The 24,494-nt window shown below is 37.9% G+C and overlaps 1 protein-coding gene across 2 annotated transcripts; it reads left to right on the top strand.

Annotated features, from left to right (window-relative positions):
* The first annotated feature begins 1,693 nt into the window (after positions 1 to 1,693).
* Positions 1,694 to 24,494, top strand: LOC5574692. 2 transcript variants are annotated; one of them, XM_021857692.1, is made up of 6 exons: positions 1,694 to 2,246; positions 6,878 to 8,328; positions 8,400 to 8,604; positions 8,670 to 8,842; positions 22,310 to 23,311; positions 24,342 to 24,494. In XM_021857692.1, the coding sequence occupies exons 1-5, from the start codon at positions 2,066 to 2,068 to the stop codon at positions 23,297 to 23,299; spliced, it is 3,000 nt and encodes a 999-aa protein (XP_021713384.1). In that variant the 5' UTR covers positions 1,694 to 2,065; the 3' UTR covers positions 23,300 to 23,311; positions 24,342 to 24,494. The 2 variants fall into 2 exon arrangements, with proteins under 2 accessions (XP_021713384.1, XP_021713383.1); XM_021857691.1 differs by lacking the exon at positions 24,342 to 24,494 and adding an exon at positions 23,391 to 23,709.

Below are 24,494 nucleotides of genomic sequence, written 5' to 3'. Positions count from 1 at the left end.
TGATGCTTTGTGAAAATCAGTAATGTGACAACTGCGGTAGCTTTCTGTTCAACCGTAGAACGGAAAGTTATCTCAAAAATTGCAATATTAACATAAAATTTGAGCCACTTTGAGCGGAGAATAAAATCCGTCGCGAAGCTATAGAAACTCAAACAATCCTTCCTGGTGTTCCTTAGGTAACCTTTAATCAAAGTTCACATTATAAATATTTGAGTTCCTATTTACTTTTCGGAGTTATTGAATATAACCAATTCATAATCATAATTCAATTTATTGAAATACTGTTACACACTGCATTAAAAAAGTAAGCATAATAAACTAAATGCTTGATAGCTGGCACGGGTGACATTCCTGGCTCGATGTTCAACACTTCTGGGCTATACTGCAACGATGCAAAATCAACTATAAACCACCACATTTTATTACTGCAAAACCAAGCAGTCTTACCTTTGTTTAATCGTAGTTCCTGAGCTCTCCTTCCTGCTCCGGCATCAGCACGGCTGGCTTCGTATTTTTTCCCAGCCGATGTTCCGATCCAAGGATGATCCGGATCATCAAACTGTTGAACTTCATTGCCATGGGAAGCAACAGTAATCTCTAGCATTTGCATATTCCCGTGCGGGAAAAAAGATCACAAGTATATTCTTGAAACATAATCAACATATAGATGCAACCTACTTACGTGTTTTCATCGAAATATAGCAAAATTCCTCTTGAAATCTTTTTTCACTCGTACCGCAATGGCTGCCACGTAAACAGTGTGAATCATTTTCCACGACGGAGACGGAGGACAGTTACTTTTGTGGTTGCAAAATGTTCTCGAATGGTAGCTAAAAATGCAACCGTTATGAACCATGTTGCGACAGCGATGATTATGGCTTGGATTATGGATACCTTCATTAAACATGTTCGTGATATTGTTTTACCTTACTACGCGGACTATAGCAGGAACATATCATGAACAGGTTACCACACCAACTAAATTCATTATACAGTTGTGATTGTTCCTTTAAGCCTGATTCGCTGCTGACAAGTAATTTCTCGGCCTATCTTGATGCATGGGAAATTTCTGCAAGAAATCGCTCAAGAATGCGCTTTTTTCTGATCGCAGTACGCAGTTGAAAAGAACTGTCAGTTCAAATGGGAGTCGCTGTAGAAAATTTCTGCACGGAATCGACGAGAAATTTCTTTAGCGAATCCTTTTCAGTAGCAAATCAGGGAGAAATTTTCCACGCATCAAGATAGGCGATTCCTTTTCTTGTCAGTAGCAAACCGGCCTTTAATGATAAAGCCTGATTCGCTGCTGAACAGGAATCGCTAAAGATATTTCTTGCCGATTCCTTGCAGAAATTTTCTACAGCGACTCCCATTTGAACTGACATTTCTTTTCAACTGCGTACTGCGATCAGAAAAAAGCTCATTCTTGATCGATTCCTGGCAGAAATTTCCCATGCATCAAAATAGGCCGAGAAATTACTTGTCAGCAGCGATTCAAGCTTAAATTTATATGCGGCACGTAACGGGCACGTACATGTACACGAGCGAAGAAACCACTATTCGCCCTTATTCTAGTTCTGTATTGAATTTGCCCCTTCTTTCTGCCGTCACTGCCGCGGCAAAAAAGTGTTTTGACGCGAGCACAAGGCAAGACCGCACGCACACAGACGCAACAACGGGCACATCGCCTCGATAACAACTCCGCCGAACCTGTCATTTCTGTTCAGGCTCATTCGAAATCCATCATTCTAATTTCGTCACCACGTCGTCACGGACGGTTCTCTTGCTTTGGCCATCACAGAATTTTGAGCAGTGCCAAATTCCTACTGGGGTTGGTTCTAAAGTGCCTTATTCGGTGTTTAAACAGTGTCCAACAAATCAGTGTTTGAAGTGCTTGCAAATATTAGTTCCCGGAATCAGAACCTTTCTGATAAGCCGCAGCTCAGTTGAGGGAACTAGAGTCTTGGAGTTTTCAGTCGAAGGAATGCCTTCGTGTTGAAACGGATGCCCACAAAAATCCATTAGGCGCTGCAGGTTCAGGTAGCCGGGGGTCATTAAGTAATCCTCGATGATGTCATCCAACGACGGAAAGGAAACGGGTTTACGGGCAGACGTCGAAGACGACCCAGTCAAGTGCAAGCAGAAGTTCCATCAGGTGTTGGATGCGCTTCTAAATCGCAGTTTTACGATCAACAATGACGTCTACCTGGAGATGATTGTGTCCCATTTGTCCGGGAAGTACGATAATGGTGAGTATTCTGTGCGGGGGCTCTAATCAATGTTTTGTTTTAGGATAGAGATTATGATCGGTCTTTGTTGTAAAGCGTTAATGCTACCAATGAATACAGGCTGGTAGCAGGTCTCTTTTTAGAGACGTAGTTACTATCTTAATGCCAGTAACTAAAAAGTTTTTTTTTAATGAGAGGTCTTTAAAGTCTATTTCAACCAAAAGGGTCCCTAAAGTCTATTTTTCCTTATACTGCTTATAGTGAACTATGATGCAAAATTTTACAGGCTCCAGAGACACCTTCAGAGACTATTACGTGACTATTCAACACATTCTTCAAGAAGTTCTCAGATATCTAGAGAAAAAGCATCAAGAATCGTCCTATTGGTTTTATTCTGAGAGAGAGGAGACAGCTGGCTTAGATTGCGAGCTCCCAAAAGTCATGGGAACCTGTCATCAACTGTCACTGGAAAACCGCACATTCGAAGGGCAGATCGTGAAAAACCGTCAAAATTTAACCAAACTAAAACTGGATGTGATTGAAAATTTAGGTTGTTTTCCGGTGCTATCGCATATAAAATAGTTGCATATTTGAATATTGTCGATTGGACTCCAATTGCTATTGAACATTTTTAATTTTATGATCCTTTTGATAACAAATGGGATGTGAAAATGGTTTTGACCCAGTTTGTGCTCTCTGAACCATTGTGCACAACCAAAACATGAGAAGAAGAAATCAAAGAAGCCAAGAAAACAAACCAGTTGTCAGTGAGCTGTCTCCTCTCTCTCAGGTTTTATTATAGGGATCTCTCCAGAAATCCTTCAAGAGATTCCTCTACTCATTCTCTCAGATATTCTACCAGCAAATTTTCAAAGGATGCTTTAAGGAATTTCTCCAGAATTTTCTTCAGGAAATCCTTGACCACTTCAACGATACTACCTCCAATAAAAATTCTGCTATGCCTTTGATGAAGAACCTCATCAAGTAATTTGTCTAGGATTTTAAGTGAATTTTACTATGAATTCTTCAACTGATTATGCCTACGACACCTTTAAGTTGTTTCCGGAGTTCATGTGGGGATTTGTCTAGAGACTCCTTCAAAAATCATTCCAACAATTTTTCATGATTTTTTCAGAGGTGCTCTTTAGAAGCCATCTAGTAATTATTCGTAGAATGCTCTAGGAATTATTGCTAAAATCGAGCAGATATTCGTTCAAAAACATGAAAACAATCCTTTCGGAATGTCTACAGCAATTTCATTATAAACTTCTGCTTCTTGGAGTTTCTCAAAGGGTTTATTCAAGAACCACGTACTGCTTGAATTTCTGAAATAATTTCATGTAGAGAGAAATCCTTTATTGATTCCACCAGGAATTTCTTAAGCAAGTTCTCAATTGGGTTTTCCGGTTGTTCCTCCAAATTTGTTTTTCCGGATGAATACAGAGTTTTTTTTATCACAAAAATGCATTCTAGGATTTCTTCAAAAACTGACGAAGTTCCCCGAATCTCCCAAAGAATGCTCCCGGAATACCACGAATAATTCTACCAGCTATTTCTGGAACATTTTCATGAGAATTCCTTCAAGAATATTTCTTATTTTTCGATTGAATTGTCATATGATTTGTTCATGAATTGTTTTATACATTTTTAAAGAATTCTTGCGAAATTTACTCTTTCTTTATTATCCTTCTTCCATGAAATTTCAAATGAGTTTGTTTTAAGTTTTTGACTATGAATTCCTGTATGAATTTCTCATAGTAAAATTCTTGAAGTATCGTTTTTGTCTCCTTCATAATTGTTTCCAGGATTCTCGCAGCATTTACTCAGATTTATTAATTTATACATTTGGTTGAAATCCCTGAAAATATCCATAAACTGCTAAACATTAATTTTTTTTTAGATTCCTGAAAAAATCTTTTAAAGTTTTCCGAGTCTTCAAGGGTTTCTCTAAACCTGTCTGGATTTTTCCAGAGCACTTACATTTTTGAAGGATTACTCCATTAATCTCTACTGTGAAATATAAACAATAAAGCACAATAAATGAAAGGAATTAAACTTGGGAAAATATTGAAAAAAAAAAATGTAGGAAAGGCTGAAAATACCTGCTAGGTGATTAACATAAATTGTAGATTTATTTTCTTATCAACAAATAACCATTGAACAGAATTAAGAAAAAAATATACTTTGCTTCGATAGAACGTAACGAAAATAAAAATCGAGTTACGTTATATCGAGGGATTACTAGTAGTATTATTATTATTGTAGTAGGACTTCAGACATATTTTCACTAATCTTTCGACCGAATTCTGTTTTGTTACTCTAGCAGATTTTCTCCCAAGAACATTCTCGCGTAAAAACTTCCCAAAAACATTAGTATTACACTGTTATAATCGAAAGAGAGCGCGAGAGGAGAGAATCTCTTATTGTTAAATTGGTCATTTAGTAAAGTTCAACGAGAATCGCTCAAAAAAAAAATTGTTAGGTTATTCGAGGGAATCTATTGAAAACTTTTTAAAAAATTTGTAAAAAAGACGAGAAAAAAACGGGATTTTCAAATGGTCACCGCTAAAATAGTTCTAAACAAACGTTTTTGAACTCTAAATCTACAAACTACCAAAAATAAGTAGTCAAAAGTCGCTGTATTCATAAAGATGAAAAAGAATCAAAACCACGCCTCTAATTTTCAAGAAAACAAATCTTGAGAACCGAATAGCCGTTTACGTTGAAGCTCGATCGATTGTTCACCGCCTGGGAGGGAGAATCCGATACAAAATTTCTCTACGTCAAAGTGAGTCGAGATTATGCTGTTACGGAGTGTCACTATGAGCCCAGATCTTAAACAATGGATAAACTCAATAAAAGCGCGTAATTAATCAAAGCATATTTTTGCATTTCATCATAGGTAACAAAAATTCGAATGATAATCAATTCTCGCATAACTTATGATCTTGCCCTAAAAGCCATTGGTAACCCTGTGTGTAGCTCGTTGTTTCTGAGCATTTGAATGGAGTTACACATTATTTAACAACGTTATGGAGAAGAAAGAATCATTCTCTACCTGCCTTATTCATTTATTTGCCCAGAAACAACGAGATACATACGTGGTTACCAATGCCTTTTAGGGCGTTATCTCAGATTATGCGAGAATTCATGCACATTCAGAAGTAACGTCACGTGAACAACCTTTATTCTAATTGAATATAATTCATTGGAATACGCACCTTTTACTGTTTTCAATAAAAATGAAAATTAAACGCATAGAAAAAAAAAAATTAAAAAGTCTCTTGGTTACTTACTTTTGTCTTTGAACAACCCTCTGAAACTGTATGTAAAATGACTGCAATGTAATAATTCTCTTACAGGCAAAACTTCAAGTTATTTGTAGTTCGTCATCCAAATTTCAGCCAATTCGGACTACCAGAAGCTGAGATACAGTACCCCAAACTTGGGCATTTTGTATGGAAAAACAGCATTTGATTACTAACTTATGTCACTGACTGTATGTCATAATTTCACAATAAAAGTTTTAGGAATATTCTCAGAGTCTGTCTGGTCTGATTCCATGCAAATTAAACTCTTATCTCCTGGTTATTGTTAGGCTCAGTTTTGTTCTGTTATTTCTTGTTTGGTATCTTTTTGATGAACAGGAACAGATCTCTTATTTTCAGGAAATTTTCAATTCACTCTGATTTTTTTGAAACCGTTAAGTCTCAAATTCCGAACAGACTCATATTCTGAACATTCGGTTTTTGTATGGTGATTTGGTTGAAATGTTTCAATGCAATATAATATATAACCAAATAACAAGTAAACGGCAGTCAATTGCAATTTAATTTTAACGTCTCCAATATGATTTATACCGCGGGAGTAGTGATGATTCTCTAGTTCAAGACCAGCAGAACAAGCTCAGATAAATTTATTTGCAAAATTATTCATTTGAATACGATTTATTCATGCTGTTCGGAATTTGAATCAAGGTGTTCGGAATATGAGACAGAATGAACACAGGGTTCGGCATTTGAATAAAAATGCTGTTCCACACTTTTACGTAAAAACAATACTAAAACTAATTAAATCAACATTATTACAGTGAAACCTCCATGAGTCGATATTGAAGGGACCATCGACTCGTGGAAATATCGAGTCATGGAACAGCAATTCTTTTGAAAGCTGCTTCTAGGGATTATCATAGTAACCATGAAAATATGTTTTAGTATGGTTCCATGAGTCGATATCGAGTCATGGAACATCGACTCATGGAAATATCACTGTATTCGTACACCCAACAGCTTACAGTTAGACCTTGCGAAGAAATTTAAATTTTCCCAAATATCAGCCAATCTATGCCAATCAGATGCATTTGAAGTCACTGTTGGCCAGAGTTCGGAATATGAGTCAAAACGGTATTCGTATGGAAAACGATTTGGAAACTTCACACCCCATTTTCTTAATGCCTACTTTTTACAGATGGGACTGACTTGCGATTCACGGCAGCTCAGTCGCTACCAGCCCTGTTAATAGCATGCTTATTAAGTCAATTGACTTGTGATTAAGATTGTGATTACTGACATGTTAAAATAATTATTCATATAATCATGATTTATTTTATGACTAATCATTAACGCTCTGCTTTGTTGCATGTTTCTTCATAGAACATAAGAAGCTGCTGAAGTCGCCTGAGGTGATCAAATGGCTTGGCAAGGCGCTGGAACAGTGGGAGAGCGAGAAGGTCCCATCGCCGGATGTGGCGGCATTCACCCTACACATCCTGGCCCGGATTGTGGAGGATGAGTGGGAATTTTCCAAGTTGCAAAACGAAAAGATGATGGATCGCTTTCAGAGCTGCATCCAGAAGCAGCGCAAGCTGCACCATGCTTCGGTCCGCTTGGGTCACGTTCTGGTGCTGAAGGCCGTTTCCACACATGCCATGGGACTGAGGTGGATCAAGTATTCCGAATCGTGGAAGATCTGTCTGGATTACTACAACGGACAGATGCAAACGATATTCATTCTGAGGGAGACGTCCCTGTTCATGTACGAGGTCCTGGAACGTTTCGGGACGATAGGGGATTACGATCTGGTGAAGGAGATCGTCCGTTGCATTATATCGCCCCTGTTGGACGGACGCTGGAAGACTAAGATTTCAGATCATGAACACACGGTCTTGGTGGATGATGAGGAGTCGCAGCGAGTGGTGACGTCAATGATGAATCTTCTATGCACGATATTCCGTAAGATACTGGAAAAGAAGAGGCGCATCCGAGCGGCATATTACCTCCTGATTTCGTTCCGCTTTGAGAGGAATCTCTGGGTTTTCGCCGACACCATACAAGACCACAGCTACCTCACGAAACTGTGGGAGACCCATATCCTCGCCAATTGCACTCGCCTCGGTTGCATGGATATTCCCCCAGAAGACAAAGACACCATCGATCTACCCTTCGAAAAGTACACGATCAACTTCCTCAACTACGTAACCTTTTCCATCCGCCGAGGAAGCGTCCAAAACGTCATGATGATGGGTCAAATGCATCACCATGCTTGGCGTCTGCTGGGCGATCGTGCCCCGGCGGAAGTGGTTCTCAAAAACCAGAACATCAAATTCGGAGACCAAATCCTGCTGCTGCTACTCTTTCCCGTCGTCTACGAAACCAAAACCCTCACCCCGAAGCAGCCCTCCGATTACATCGAGCAGTTCTGCATGAAGCTGTACGACATCTCGTGCGAATTCACCGTCCGTCTGATGTACGCCTGCCGGGACATTTTCCAGGCGTACAACATGAGCGTCACCGATCTGGCCATCAAATCCATCCAGGGCATCGCTTCCCTGCATACTCTGCCCCGTTCGCGGGCCATCATTGCGTTCCAGGCCTTCGTACTGGTCCTGAAGGAATTCCTGCCCGATTCGTGCTACCTGCAGAACCAGAATGACTTCTCCAAAACCGATCTGATCCTGTCGAAGCCGAACCTACTCGCGGCCATCATCAACGCCCTGCACACGCTGATCCAGCACTACAAGATCACCTGGAAGGAGTGCATCGATTCGGCCACCCTGGTCAACTTCATGCTGAATCTCCTGGGGAATCCAAACCTGCCGCCGAGGGTAAGAACGCGCACTGTTCTAGCCGTCCTCATACAAATTCACGAACGCTACGTCTTTTCCCTTAATTTCAGCACGTGGTCCTGGCGCTCAAGCTCACTCAACTGTCGATCGAACACGGTCTGTCGCCCAACTTGGCCCTTCTCATGGACAACATCCAGGGATCCGGGCTGGAATACGTCGGCCGCATCATCTTCACACGGCTGCACGATATCAACTGGGAGGTCCGCGATTCAGCTCTGGAGCTCCTGGCCTCCGTAGTGGAAATCTCCGAAATCAGTGAGCCGCATTTGCCCTACGTCCTTTCACCCTCGAATCTTATAACATTTTCCGATCCTTTGCAGAATTTCCATCCTTCCAGAAGCACATTCTGGACTGCAACATCATTCCGGTGGTGGAGGCGGCGGCCAAAAACGACTCGGAACCGTACGTGCGCGCATCGGCGCTCCGCTGCCTGACGCTCATGGTCAAGATACGCCTGCTGTGGGAGCACTCGCTGGCGCAGTTGAATCTGATGGTAAGTGCCAACCAGTGCTATTCTGCTAGTCGGGTGAGGTGACAAAAGTCGACTTGCTCTCATTAAATGATTAATACAGGGTTCCCCAATCGGTGGTTCGCGAACTTCGATGGGCCGTGACGGAAGACTTTACAGGGGGTCAGCGATGCCATTGCACAAGATAACATTCCATATTATCGATTAACGGATTTTTGATATAAGAAATGTATCAAAATTTTAACCGATAAAATGCTTTTGATGTAATTCTGTCAATAAGAGATTATAAGTCAGATGATTCTAATTCTACTTCTGCGACAACGCTTTTTTTGTACAATTGAAAAAAAAAAATTAATTCTGTTCTGCGTCAATGTTTTAATTCAAACCATCGAGTCCTCTCGAGTCTGACTTAAGGATTTTTTAGTGAGATTCTGACGAAAAGTTCTTGACGAATAGGGTAACCAATATATTTTAGACCCCTATATATTTTGGACCTCCTGGGCCATTTTCCTGCAAATTTCCCAGTTTATATCGAAAGACCAACTCAATTCGCATGCCATTTGGAAAGATAGGACTATTCCGCACTTGCATCAACCGTTTGTACATAGAAAATGTGTTTATTTTATCTGTAATTAATTTAATTTAATCGGTTTATCCATGCAACCGTTACAACACGTTACACACAGAAATTGAAGCCGTCAGAAATTTTTCAAATGTAAACAAAAACGTTTTCCAAATTTCTGCACTAAAAGCGTAGAATTTCTTTAGTTTTCCATTGTTAATCGATTGATTAGACTATGGGCAAGCATATTATACAACCAGTGTCGTGGACTTTGTCGCCAAACGATAAAAAATGCCGGGGTCCAAAATATATACTTTGAGGGTCCAAATTGTATTGGTGTGTCCAAAATAATAACAAACAGTGCTTCACAATTCAATTATTTTCGACATTTTTTGGATCCTACATGATCTTAGGGGCATTTATATCTCGTAGAGGAAGTTTTTCTCTACATTTTGGCATGTTCTTTGACTTGGTTACGCTGTGCAATTAATTAAACGGGACAAAAAACTAAAATCACTTCCTTAGGGGGTCCAAACTACGACCGTTACCCTATGGACCTATGCACGAGTTCACTATTTGACGTTTGAGCGGTGCCGTGTCATTTACGTGACCATGGCAACGAGTGAATTCGACACCGCTCAAACGTCAAATTAGTGAACTCGTGCATTGGTCCATATGCTACGATTCTACGATGGACCAATGCACGAGTTCACTAAGTTGGGTCTGGGTCATTTGGCATAAAGTCATTTGGCATAAGGTCATTTGGCATAACGCCATTTGGCATAAAGGACATTTGGCATAACGGCCATTTAGCATAACGGTCATTTGGCATCATTTTGAACAATGTGAAGAAAATAAAGGGTCATTTGGCATAACGGACATTTGGCATAATATCAAGCCATGTGTAAAGTAAAAATCAATTGGCATAATATCGAACCATATGTGAAGTAAAGGTCATTTGGCATATCGGACATTTGGCATAATATCAAACCATCTGAAAAGTAAGGGTTATTTGGTATAATAATTCAGATACTCCTTTTTTCACATAGCACTGTTGTAATATTACGCAAAAGAATAAGTCATGTTAAAAAGAAGGGCAAATTCCTATATAAAAAAAATAACGCGTCGAATCGCTATAACAATAACCCTTGAAAGAATACCTTATGTTTAAAAGAAGGGTAAACCTCTAGATAAATATGACTAAACAGGATAACAGAAGATGAACTAGGGTGTCAATCAGTGACGCAATATTTCTTAATTTGAAATTAAAAATTGAAAACAAGTAGGCGAATTCCGGCGCGCATTTTCTCCGAAGAAAAGAAAATTTTCTTGCTGATGAGTAATGGAAGAAAATTTCTTCTCTTCGAAGAATTTGTTCCCCGGAATTCACCTAAAGGTCATGACTTTAGAAAACAGAAGAAAAAAATGCAGCAACATTGCTACTACAATTCTCTTTAAATTAACATTTCGTGTTCCAACGAACCCGATCAACCAGTGCACACTGATCCAGGAAGCTAATTTAGGCGGACATGAGGTTTTCGTCTCGATTTATTGATTTTAGACCAAAATTGATTCTAATAATATGTTCAGAATTTTCGGTTCCGCATCATTTGACCGAACGCCATTTGGCCGAAAGGGTCATTTGGCCGAACGCCATTTGGTCGAATGCCGTTCGGCCGAAACTGAAAACAAAAGTGAATCACTATTAGCATGGATTTATAATGAATTTCAAAGAACTTATTCAGCTTATCCATGAAGAAGGTTACACCATCATTGATATACAGCTTTTTAGTAGTAGTTCATGAAACAGTTCGTGCTGAAAGAAGAACATCCTAAATGTAAGCAGTTATTCACTTCTCTGCTAGCGATGATAGCCACCTGCAGATGTTTGTTGTTAGCTTTTGACAGTAACTAAAAAGGTTTAAAACTTATTCGTCCTTCTGCTGGATCGAGTTGCTTTGATCCCTCGGATCGTACTAAGTAATTTATGTCATAGTTCTAGCAACCACAAGTCTTGGTTTCTTTTACTTAAGTATTCCTCTAGTCGTTTATTGCTATACGCAAGCAACCAGGCAAAGTTCAGTTCACATGTTGCAATCTTAAACTTGGAAGAGAATGACATCTCACCCAAGTTGAGGTAAAAAAAATGTTTTGAATAAGACGTAAGAGAATCTGAGGTAATATGCACCCTTGAGGCAAAACAACCCCACGGTGCCTTTTATGATTAATTGTAAATAAAATTGGACGAGATTCGTCAAGGGCGGATAGGAGTGACCAACAACATTTGATTTTACAAATCCAACATCCAGAAAAATGTCTAAATTTTTCTAAAATATTTATAGAATTCCCGAAAAGTCGTTTCACTCCTGGGATGCATATTACCCTTATTATAAGATTTAATATGAATAACTATGAGAAATACTCTTGAAAGAACAGCCTATGATCAAAAGAAGGAAAAATCTCTTATGAAAATTTAGGCAAGTATGATGCATATTATAGTTTTATCAGTACAACTACAAAGAACTTCCGATGGTTTAAAGAAGGTGAAATTCCCAATTAAAATATAAGCTGAACTATTTTCAATAGCAATGAAACCAGTATAACTCGAAAGAATAGCCTATGTGCAAAAGAAGGAAAAAAATTCTGATGAAATTGAACTTGAAACCTGAATTAACCGTCACCTCAGAGTTTTGACGCGATGTGAGGAGTTCAAAACTTCGTCCTGAATTAACGGGTCGATTTTATCATTCTCTTAGAGCTCTTGTAGACTGACAAAAAATTACGTCCCGTCACATCATAAAAATCAACAAATTAATTAGCTTATCAGTTATTTGGCCACACTTATGAAATCTACACATCAGAAGTGTTGTAATTTGATTTTTATGTTCATGGTTCGGCCAAACGGCATTCGGACAAAAGGCCAGACACCGAATTTTCAGTACTACAAAGTGTACGCATCAAAAAATGTTTACGATTATCACAAGAGTGAAGTATTGGCCAACTTCTTTATTTTAACGAATCGTGAGTTGGTATGTTCAGCAAAGTTGTAGCAAATGATCAGAGTTGTTCAATATCAGTCATAACAGCGTATGGCTGATGTACATAAACTATTAATATCAGTTGCGAGCATTCAATATCACTCTGATTTGGCAACCAACAGTAGTGATGCGACATCGCACTTTAGATTATAATCAGTGATAGAGTAGACAGCATGATGTTGATGTGATATAGAATGATCCGTATTGTATCGCAGTTGACCTGTACAAATCAGCAAGTTTTAGGCTTTGATAGTGACAGCGAGCAACTCTGCAAACGATTAGCTTAAGAGCCGCGATAATTGAGTATTTTTAATAAAAAAAATCGTCGCTCATAAGTGTTATATTTTTTAGATTTATTGGCCTACTATGTTCAACAAAGTTTTAATACTTATCATTTGCTACAACTTTGCCAAAGCTGTATTTCTTATGGTTTTCATGTTATTTGAGTTTTTCATCTTAAAATTTAATATTTTGTGTGCCTTGTATCTCAACTATGAGCACCTGAAGAAAATGATTCTTCCCACCTAATGATTTTGCAGTCTTTCGAATATCTCTGAGAAAAATTAAGAGAATATTATATTTTTTATCTTGTTCGAAATCGTTCAAAGTCGTATAAAATACATCTTCAAAAGTTACATTCCGATTGAATTCGGTGGTATGATTTAATCGGAATCTTCTGATGGATTCATACCGCACTTATTGTGCTTCTTCGGCGGCTTGCCAGAGAAGAGAATACATAAATTATTATAAAACAGATTCAGCTGTTACTAAAATAAAACAGTAATAAAATGCTAAAATCTTCAATTTAAGTATGTACAGAAAATATATTGAAATAATGCCAAATGTCCGTTATGCCAAATGACCCTCACCTTTCACTTAGTAAAAAAATATGCCAAATGTCCGTTATGCCATATGACCGTTATGCCAAATGTCCTTTATGCCAAATGGCGTTATGACAAATGACCTTATGCCAAATGGCTTATTGCGCTCCCCGTTAGATAGTGAACTCGTGCATCGGTCCATGGACTTACCCACGGTCTTCTTTTATGGACCTTTGCATGGGTTCACTATTTGACGTTTTAGCGGTGCCGTGTTATTTACGTGACTATGGCAACGAGTGAATTCGGCACCGCTCAAACGTCAAAAAAGTGAACTCGTGCATCGGTCCATTGCCGATTTTCTTTTTCTTTTCAGCTCTAAATGCGGGCCGTGTTTACATAAAATGACATTCGAACCAACATCCAGTGAAGAATTTCATTTCATACAAAATTATTTATATATGGAAATACACATTAATATTTCAGCAACTTTTAATGCTATTCGAGGCTACTTTGATTAATAATAAGTTTGAATCACAAATAAAAACAAATAAGGCATTTTTTCGCGGCATAAAAAAATAATCAGTGAAGGCCCGTCGGAGTAGACGTTATTTTTCTAATTTTCTTAGCGTCCGCGCTAAGACTGTAGGACAACAAACGCGATTTCTTTATTAAAAATGTTTTATTTTTTATGCAATATTCCATGGAACTACTTGCTACAGATATGTTTCATGGTGCTTCTATGAAATCTTATCAAATATTAGCATAATTATTGAGTTTTATTCAAAATAGTATTGCGCGGAATTAGGCCACGTCTTTTTTCATAATGCCCTAATTCCGCGCACTGTTCTTCGCATAACAACAGACAAGTAAAACATGCTATATCCGTCTTCACATCTGTCTATCTCTTAATACATGGTTCGTAGCAAAATCGTAGACTCCCCCCTCCCCCCTAAAACGCTACGTCATTTATGCGCGGTCCCTTATAGGGACAAATACCACGTGGTTTATGCACAGCCCCAACAAAATAGTTTATACACACTTAGATTTTTTTCACGAGCTCGGCTGTGCGGATCTCGGTTGAAATTAGCCGAGATTCGGCATTCTGAATTAAGTGCGTAGAGTAAAGTGGGGCAAAAGTTCGAGTGGGGTAAAAGTTTCTTTTTAAGATTTTTAGCTCAATTCAAAACAAATCTTATAAATGTCATTGTGGTTCGAATGCTATTCAAGTAAGAGACTTTTACTCCAAATATCATAAAAATTGATTGAGATTTGGAAAAGTTATGGCTATTTGTTGTTTTTCGACGTGAATATTGTAATTTTTGGTCAAACTTTCGTTGCAATTGAAGATAAAATCTTTTTCAATATTTTATGTAAGGGCGTTTTCAGGCCTATCATAAGGTTGCTTTGACGTGTATTAGATTTTGCATAAATGCTTGAAAACAATTTTTGGCCTATAGTGGGGCAAAAGTTCGAATCAGCGGGGCAAAAGTTCGACCCATGTATAAAATCACGGAAAAATTTTCAAATTGCCTAAAATCCACATATTATCTTCAAATTTAGTTAAATTTGTTTAATCGTGTGGAAACTGTCACCAAAATTTAACATTTCCACTAAGTTTTGCGAAAAACTGCTATTTTTGAGTATATTACAATTAACCCGGTTTTGGGCAATTTTTTGATGAAAATTTAGTGTGTATTTTTCAGCAAACTTAAGTTTACGGCTGGTGTAAAGTATGCCTGTCATAAAAGGATCAATATTTAGTGTTTTAGCCAGCGAACTTTTGCCCCACACTAGATTCGAACTCTTGCCCCACCGGTGGGGCAAAAGTTCGAATAAGACAATAAATTTTGAAACTGTTATAACTAAAAATGGGTAAATATTTGGACACAAGTTTGTTCAGCAAAATTATAGCCAATATGTTGAAGGTTCAATGTATGGTATTTGTTTTGTTTTAACTGCTATTGTTTTCCTGGAAACTTTGATTATACCACTAAGGTCGAACTTTTGCCCCACCTTACTCTACATCTGTGCGCACAAAATTTACTTAGCATAATGAACCACACATAACATTGGCAATGTATACTTGTTTATGATTCTTATTTGTATTATACAATCCATATAGAATCATTGTAAAAACAACATATAGTTCACATGTTCAACAGGTCGTAATTTGTAGAAGACCCCACAAATTACGACACACTCTCGGGAAATGATTCATGGAAACTTTACGATCTCTACATAATTTACGAAGCCTCCATACAAAAAGTATGATTATACGGGGGAGAGGGATTGGAAATGGCCATATTTTGTGTGACGTAATTTATGGATGACCCTTAGGTTCTTCTGAGGTTTCTTTTTGCTTAAAAAAATAAGTTTCAGTTACCCGTGGCATTAGTGGATACCATTAATTGATTTGCTTAAAACACTTTGATTCCAAGCAATAATGCGAACTGGTCCTTGTATTGTATGAACAGTGCAGTTTGCTACAAAGCAAAGCCATGCTTAAGGTGTCTGGGTTCGATTCCCGGTCGGTCCAGGATCTTTTCGTAGTGGAAATTTCCTTGACTTCCCTGGGCATGAGGTATCATCGATATACGAATGCAAAAATGGCAACTTTGACAAAGAAAGCTTCAGTTAATAACTGTGGAAGTGCTTATAAGAACATTAAGATGAGAAGCAGGCTCTGTCCCAGTGAGGACGTTAATGCCAAGAAGAAGAAGATGGGGGTTTTTTCTCGACCGAATTGTCTAAAACTATGCAATAAGAAGCATATTTAAGCCAAATATGAGCTCAGTAGATTTCGAAAGAGTATTTCATTTCTAAACTTTCCAGTTCAGTGAATAAAATAATTGAATTGTTAGATTCTATGGGATAATTTCACAACATTAATTAGGGTGCTCATATCACCCCATCGACAGAAGAATCGACGAAAAATTCATTCGTGTTTTTTTTTTAAGACGACGGAAATCGTGCGTATCTAGTGTATTGATCTAAAAATTTCAATTATTACGACTTTTCTTAAGATGGCCAAATTGCCCCACTTTCCCCTAGACGAAATTGACACGTACCAATGCAGCGGTTTTGGTTATCTTTATTTCATGTGATAGACAAAATGTTAATAAAAAAAAAAAACTGAACGTAGACTAAAAAGTTACGATTCATACAAAACTCTACGTTTTCTCATACAAAAAGTGTTACGGAAGGGGAGAGGGTTGAAAATTTTCAATTTTAAGTGTTACATAACTAATGGATGCAGCCCCTCATCAAAATTAATGTTAATTTGATTGTTTCATGAGTGCGCGGAATTAGGCATTCTTCTGCGCGGAATATGGGAAAGCGTTTAAAAAAATGCGCGGAATTAGGCAATTTCAACGAGTGAACTATTTCAAAAAAATCACAATTGTAAATTATGAATACAGCCTAGTTCAGTGGTCACCAAACTGCGGCCCTTGAGAAGGTTTTGTGCGGCCCGCGTACGAAATTGGATTGTCAATGGCAAGTGGCCCGCAAATTGTGAATTATTGTTAATGGATAGTACGCTGTTCATCAATACTGTGCAAATAGATAGAACAAGAAACAGTCAAGGAATGATTCCGCTACCGAAATTACTTGAGCAGAATGCTGTTGATAAGTAGAGACAATTTCGTAACATCAGTAACATCTGCAATATAAATCAAATGAAGCTTTTCTGGATGGAAAAAGGTTCGGATCAATTATTCCGTAAGTAAAAATTATATTTCGCTTCTACTGAAATATCTGTCAAAAATACTTTAGTAATTAGAAGAAATTTTACTTTTGGAGTCCACACTTCGCTTAACACGGTTCAATTTCTCCTTGTGTAACAACTAACACTGGAATGACTGTCAGGAATTAGTGGTATCGGAGTGTGTTCTTCAGCTCGGAAACGAGTTCTCCAAGGTTCCACAAATCTTCAAGTTATTTTAAGTCATTAAAGAAAACTTGATAGGGCAAGTGCTTCAAGATTTCCTCAACTTCCTAGAATTTTTGTCGCTTTGCAGTAGCATAAACGCTAAGCTTTTATAGTATTACAATGTGTGCTAGTATTGTATAAAAAGGCCGAAGAGCTCAAAAAAAAAAAAATTAAAAGTATTCTAGTTTTTTGGTTTTGACTTGCCTAGAAAAAGATTTTCTAAGTCAAAACAATCTCTGAAATTTATGTTAATTCAGATGTTTAATATACATACATTAAGATGCATGTGTTTCAGCTGTAATAATGCTTACTGAATTGTTTTGATCGTGGTATTCTCTTCAATAGTGCTTTGAAGATCTCAGACATCTTTCTCCCTAATAACTATTCTACGCTTCATTTGAACTTTCTCAAAACCACCCCCCCCCCTTTGTCAAGCTCCTTGTATGAGACTTCCAAAAAAATCGTAAAACTTGTCACGCAACACTCGGAGCGTGTTGTTATTAGTTTATTATCTCCAAGAATATATGAAATTCCATTTAAACTGAATTTTCACATAACTTGCGGCCCGCGACTTGTTTTGAAAACATTGAAGTGGCCCACCTGATCAGTGAGGCTGAGGACCACTGGTCTAGTTTATATTTTTCCCATAATCTTGAATAGATTTGCTAGCGATCCACCCATAAAGCTTTTTTGTTGATGCAATACTAATTTTTAATTAACAATTTGAATCGTTTTATTCCTTAACTGCGCTGAATTACGGCACTTTACGGTATTTCGTTTGAATTTTATATTAGTTTTTTGTTCTGAAGTGTTCTAGTATACTGTCTGTTAGCATTTTTACCAAGCTTCTGTAAATGACAATAATTTTCCAATCTTTCTGTGTTGTTCTATTATACAACTATATATTATATTATACAACTTCAATAAGCTTTGATGCCAAACAAATCAGAGTTGTATAACTATAATAGCAAAGAAAACATAAAATATATGGTGGTCCGAATTAGGTAGAACATGGGGGTAGGGGGGTTTCCGAATGGACCTGTGCACGAGTTCACGAACTTGACGTTTGAGCGTTTCCGAATTCACTTGTTGCCATTTGTCACGTAAATAACACGGCACCGCTCAAACGTCAGATAGTGAACTCGAGCATCGGTCCATGGATCAATGCACGAGTTCACTAATTTGACGTTTGAGCGGTGCCGAATTCACGCGTTGCCATGGTCACATAAATAATACGGCACCGCTAAAACGTCAAATAGTGAACCCGTGCATAGGTCCATGGTCACGTAAATAACACGGCACCGCTCAAACGTCAGATAGTGCACTCGTGCATCGGCCAGGCTTTCACGAAAACATAATTTTTCATGTACCTAGTTCATCGTGTTAAAAAGCTTTGGCCAAAAAACTGTTACTAGGTCCAAATTGGACCATGTTCCCCTTTTTAGAACATTAAGACATTTGTTAAACAATGTTGCATAATTATAAACAATTTATTTTGTTTCCAGAAAAAGGTTTAGGAAAACATTATATTTGGTATCCACCATTTAGCTAGCGGGGCAAAGTTCACACCTTAACTTTTATGGGGAATTTGTCCCACGAAAATTCACACGATCTCTAAAAAAGGAAGACACACTCAGTCTGTTACTAAGAATTACTAAGGACAAGCTGACCTGCCACTCAAAGACGATTAAATCCATTCGAAGCCGATGCTGATGCTCTCAGTGTTGCCTGCAGGATAGTTATAATCCACAAATTACGATTTTCAACCGATTTGTGCTTCCGCATCACAATTATTCCATAAAACATTGAATTTTTCAGATTAAATTTCTATTTTAAGTTATGTTTCTTTAATCTAAAAGTGTCAGCTATATTCTGTTAGGCGGTGTCCATTTTGTCCCAACAGTTTCATAAAAGTTTTTTAAAGTGAAAATGAATCGAAGCCAAACTTCAAATTTTCAAGTGCACAAATCTGGAGAACCGAACACCCGTTTAAGCTGAAAACCTAATCGATTGGTCACTACCAGCAAGTTTTTTCTATCAATAAAAAATCCATTGTATCTCTGACTAAAATCGAATACTATTCTATTAGTTTTTTCAACACATGGTGAGCATTTCAGTTCTTATTAAATGAATCACAATGAAACTATGTCATTCCAATAAATAAATACAGATATATTGGACATGATACACTTGCCCCTACTTTTCAATGGGATGTGGTAAGTGGATCAAGAATTTGAATAAGTTTTAATAGCCGCAAATGTTGTTCTTTAACTTTTTTCATTTCTAGCTTAAAATTTGACATATTTTCCATATACAATTTTAATGAATCTACCTTGAAGTTTTTTTTTTTAATCTTTCTGATGTAAAAAAATAATATTGCAAAATTCAAACAAAACTTTTCGTGACTTTTCTAAGCTGAATTGCAAAAGTGCAAAATATAAAACTTTTCCAATTAAAAGTACCTAATTTGACCATATAAATTATTCTAGACAGATGATATAAATATATTCACAAATAGAATGGAAAGATTGCGGTTTGTTAAACAGAAGAAAATTTATTTGATATTTTTAAACTAACAGTGCTTTTTGAAAAAAATCGTTAAGAATAATCATACAATACTTCTGTATAACTTATGTGTATAAAAAGATGAATTTTCTCCAAATTTCGAATAAGTGTGAATTAATTTATAAATGTTTTTTATAATGTTTTGATAAAATAAAGATACTTTTTAATTTTAAAAGTATCAACATATGTAACATAACGAGCACTAACAACAAGAATGAGCGTAATATAATTCTTACTATACATAATTTCACCAGATTTGCTTATAGAATAGATCTTTTTATTGGTGATCCACTTACTCCACCATGAAGGGGCAAGTGGATCATTTGGCACCAATTTTCAAGTCCCCCATACTCAATACCATAAGCAGATGTTCAATCCCATCTCGTAACTGAACCATAGCACAGAAATGGCGTCATTCGATGAGAGTGAGCTTGAATTATGGACATAAATGCACAGTAGTTAAGATTACACGTTCTCGGTTTTTATTTTTACAATGAGCATGGTAAAATCGAGAACATTTGCTGTTGCTTGTTACTGAACATATGGTCAAGTCAACTTCAAGAAGGATACCTCTGGACTACAAACTCGTAGTTAAGAGTACAGTGCTACAGCTTTGTTAACGTGGTAATTTGAACAACGTTGTTTTTATTAATAAGATGATTCCATTAATTTTAACAATATTTCGGAATAGTTGTGGTAACAATAATGTCGTGATAGGGGTTACTATAACATTATTTTCAGTGTATATCCGGTCTACTGTTGGAACTAGTTTAAAACATCATCAATTCCTCCCCCTTCTTCTCATTGGTCTGCATTCGCACTTTTAGGTTGGTGAGGTTGTTTGTTAGTCCCAAGCATAGGCGTAGACAAAGGGGGGCACGTGCCCACCCCCCCCCCCCCCAAACTCAAAATCAAAACTAAAAATGTTTATACACGGTTTTCATCACTTCACTGCACATAAGTTCCACTATTGGCGCTAAAATAATTTATAAAAATTGTAAATCAGTCCATTCTGGTGCCAGAAGTTCCACTATTGGCGCCAAAATAATTTATAAGAATTTTAAATCAGTCCATTTTGGTACCATCGCTTTCACTATGTACTCCAAAGTACTCTTAAATTCGGACTTCAATATATACTGTTTTTTTTTTTTCAAACCAACCAGGCTCCCAAGCAGTCATCTGGTTGGCTCCTTGTGTATGTGCAGCTGATCTAGCGTTACTGGAGTAGCAACCACGAGCGGTTAATCAAGCTCAAGCTCAAGTTCGTCTAAAATTAACTATCCGCTGATTATTCGTGTATTTTACAGCAACTTATAGAGAGTGTGAAGTTGGGGTTCTATAGGAATTCCCCTGAAAATCGTCAAGACATTCAGCAATGCTTTGATAGATTATAAATATTGATCGCACGTTCAGAAATTGCTAGTACCACCACTCTCATGTTTTGCATAAAACGAAGCGACTGGTCTTAGATTGATCCATTACTTTTCCCTAAGATTCTTCAAGAATCTTCTGATAATTCCTTAGGGGTGTTTCAGAAACTTTCCAAGAATTTCTTCCAGGAATGCTCACGGCAATTTGTCTCAGAACATATACAGGGTTGGCCGTAGCCGAAACCATCCATTGATTCATTCAGAAATGCCATAGAGGACTGTTCCATTAGTTTTTCTAAAGGTTAAAGAAGTTTCTTGTAACTAATATACTTAATATAATATTATAGATATTCTCAATCGTTCTTCAAACGAGCTAGATTCTATGGGAGTCGCACAAGACATGTCAAGCTTCACTATGCATGAGAAAACCACGAAAAAAAAACCTTATCGTGTCTTCTATCCTCCATAAGAATAAATACAACCTTGATCAAGTTTGTATGTATATTGAAGAGATGGTTAATAGTTTAATGGATTTTTCAAGTTTTCTTCTATTCTTAGGACAATGTTTTGACTGTCCTACCTAGGTGTGTTTGTGCGTAGTGCACGTCCTACCTGTCCTACCCACTTCCTGCACCACTATAGGAAATGGTCCAGGAGTTACATGAGAAATTGTTCTAGATATTTCATCAGAACTTCTGATTCGGACGATCTTCTAGCGATTCCTTCAAGCCATCTTTATTCACAAATTTCTCAAAGATTTTTCAATGAATTTGCCAATATATTCCTCATGAAGTTCATTCATGCAAATTAATATTCATATATTTTTAGTTAACATAAAGATGTATTGAAAAAGGAAGAGGCAATCTTTCCCATATATATCCACCGAGTTACATAATGTTCGTAAATTATCCGAACAACCAAATTTACGCACTTAATGTATCTCGGTGGATCAATAGATAGCTATCGGTTCTTGTGCTCGTGAAGCTTGACCGGAAACTTTCATCTTCTATGCTCACTTTATTTTACGATAAAGGGGAAAATTTAAAAAAAATCCTCGAAGGTCAATTCTATCAGGTCATTGCACATGGCAAGTGTCAGCATCGTCTTCCGTTACTTAAAATTCACGCATCAACACTTTCTTGTTCTTCAACTGTGACCGCTGTATTAAGCTTTGACCTTGACTTTTCTCTCTCTCTTCCCTCAGAATCACCTAATCACAGTATGCGACAACGAGAGCGAGGGGGTCGTCCGCCGTGAAGCGGTCAACACGGTCCGTGAGATCTATTCCAACCACAAAATCTACTCGCAGTGCCTAGATAGCGTGTTCTCGGTGTTGACCTACGTCACCGTGAAGGATCTCTACTGGGAAGTAAAACTGAACGGCTTGTTGTTCTGGCAGGTCGTCATATGTCGCCAGTTGCAGCACCAGGGAATGATCGACGGGACCTTCCCGACGGTGACCTTCTCCAAGGAGCACAAAAAGATCATTACTCTGACCAACAACGAGATCCTGCTGCGACTGCGGAAGGTTCTGAACGAACTCTCGCTTCGAGGATGCCTTGGAGTGCTCCTGGCCTGCCTCGACGATCGATGTGACCTGGAGGTCCTGAAGAAAACGGTCGAAATGATCCGTTGGCTGATGACGATATTGAACAAGTACAACTACATGGAAGAGTACAGAAACATAGCGAGCGGTAGTCGTAAGCGGCGCAGCAATGACGTTCCCGTAATGGATACCAATTATTCGGAACATGTCAATGCGCCTAGCCCACTGAAGGCGGCTCAGCGCAACAATGCCGACTATAGTAGCGGAAATGTACCGTGTCGGTTAAACGCCGACGAGATCATCGACTCGATCGTCAATCTGGACGATGTCAACTTGCTGTCGATCAACTACGAGAACAATATGAATGTCGCCGGAGAGGGAACGAGTTCCGGTGGATCGGTGAGTAACGGTGCTGGTGCTGGCGATTCGTGCTGCTGTGAAGCGAACAAGGCCCACGACGATCTGTTCGAGCAGTATGCCAGTGTGACGCCGGACGAGTTCCTAGCCAGGATTAGCACAACGGACTTTGACGAACTGGTTCGAAGTCGAGAGTGTTGGTTGCAAAAGACCGAGAGTTTTGGATCGCTGCTGGAAGATGTTCTGTTCTCGTACTACGCAACCGAGGTGAACGATATCGATTGCTACTGATGAGAGATGGAGGTAAGTTGTTGTGTTTTTTTTTTCATGGGTTATTTCCAAATATATCAGGAATTTATTCATTCTAAAAACATTATTATAGCATATAGAGACACACTAGGTATTCTAGAATAGGATCAACACGTGGGAGCAGATTGACCACAAAACCGATGTGATAATGTGTTTTTGTTCGCTCATTGTTCACTGTTGAATTTGAATATTTTCTTTTTTGTTTAGGTTACGTTTTTTAGTTCTAACGACATCACAAACAAATGCAGATGTTTAGTATTTAGAGCAATTCAAGAAGATTTATGAAGTACCTATAATGTATAAGTATGATAATGTTCTGAAACATAGTGAGTATCTGATTTGATATTTTTGCAAAAAAGTTTTCTAAATAGTCCACTATAGTTGGCTTGTAAGTTGCCTTCCGATCTTTAGAGTAGTGTTTATCACATCCATGTAGAACATTGCGTTTTAGGGCGGGGTTGGTGGTCTAATAGCTACCACTTCTGCTTCATAAGCAGACAGTTATGGGTTCAATCCCAGGACCGTCTCTTCCTCGTAAATTGTAGTTGTAGTTAAATCTTCCACTCTTAATCTATCACACTCAAACTATTCGTTCATAGCAATCGTTAGAACCAGAGATGTACAAAAATACGTTCCCTTTCGCTTCCATTCTTCCATCATTATAGCACGCTGTTCGGTGACTACCGATTTTGCACTAACGTGCGCACCCGCGAATACCACTATTCAGCCGTGTTAAGCACTCGAAAACCGGTGATACGATCACTTAAAACGCACTTTGTCCAATTGAAATTAAAACCCGTTTATTCGAAGTGGACTGTATCTACACTACCCACCATAAGTATGGAATCGTTGCAATACCGAGTATTGCAGCACTTTTAAGTTTAGCATCACCCAAAATCCAGTCATAAAAGTTTTTTTCAACAAAAATAAAAAAATCGCAGGGGCTCAAAGACGTATTTTTTAAGACGACCTCAAAAATACATTGATCTAGCACTTCAGAATCATGAGATAATATTCATTTTAGGTGATGCTTTCAAGGTGCTGCAATATTCAGTACAGAGGCGTCGCGTGGTCTAATTATCAACCTGTGCATTTCAAATTAAGTGTCATATTATTTTTGCATTATTGGATTCAAACCATTTTTTTATAGTTAATAAAAATGTGTAATCACTGGCTA

The sequence above is a fragment of the Aedes aegypti genome, chromosome 1 (assembly GCF_002204515.2).
Source record: "Aedes aegypti strain LVP_AGWG chromosome 1, AaegL5.0 Primary Assembly, whole genome shotgun sequence".
In the NCBI taxonomy this organism is placed as follows: domain Eukaryota; kingdom Metazoa; phylum Arthropoda; class Insecta; order Diptera; family Culicidae; genus Aedes; species Aedes aegypti.
This window is presented reverse-complemented; position numbering and strand designations above follow the sequence as displayed.

Excerpts from the sequence above, each read along its gene's own strand:
- LOC5574692 (XM_021857692.1), top strand. The coding sequence starts at position 2,066 with ATGATGTCATCCAACGACGGAAAGGAAACGGGTTTACGGGCAGACGTC. Across the intron at positions 8,605-8,669 it reads AGTGGAAATCTCCGAAATCA|AATTTCCATCCTTCCAGAAG; the intron begins GTGAGCCGCATT and ends GATCCTTTGCAG. Across the intron at positions 8,843-22,309 it reads TGGCGCAGTTGAATCTGATG|AATCACCTAATCACAGTATG; the intron begins GTAAGTGCCAAC and ends CTCTTCCCTCAG.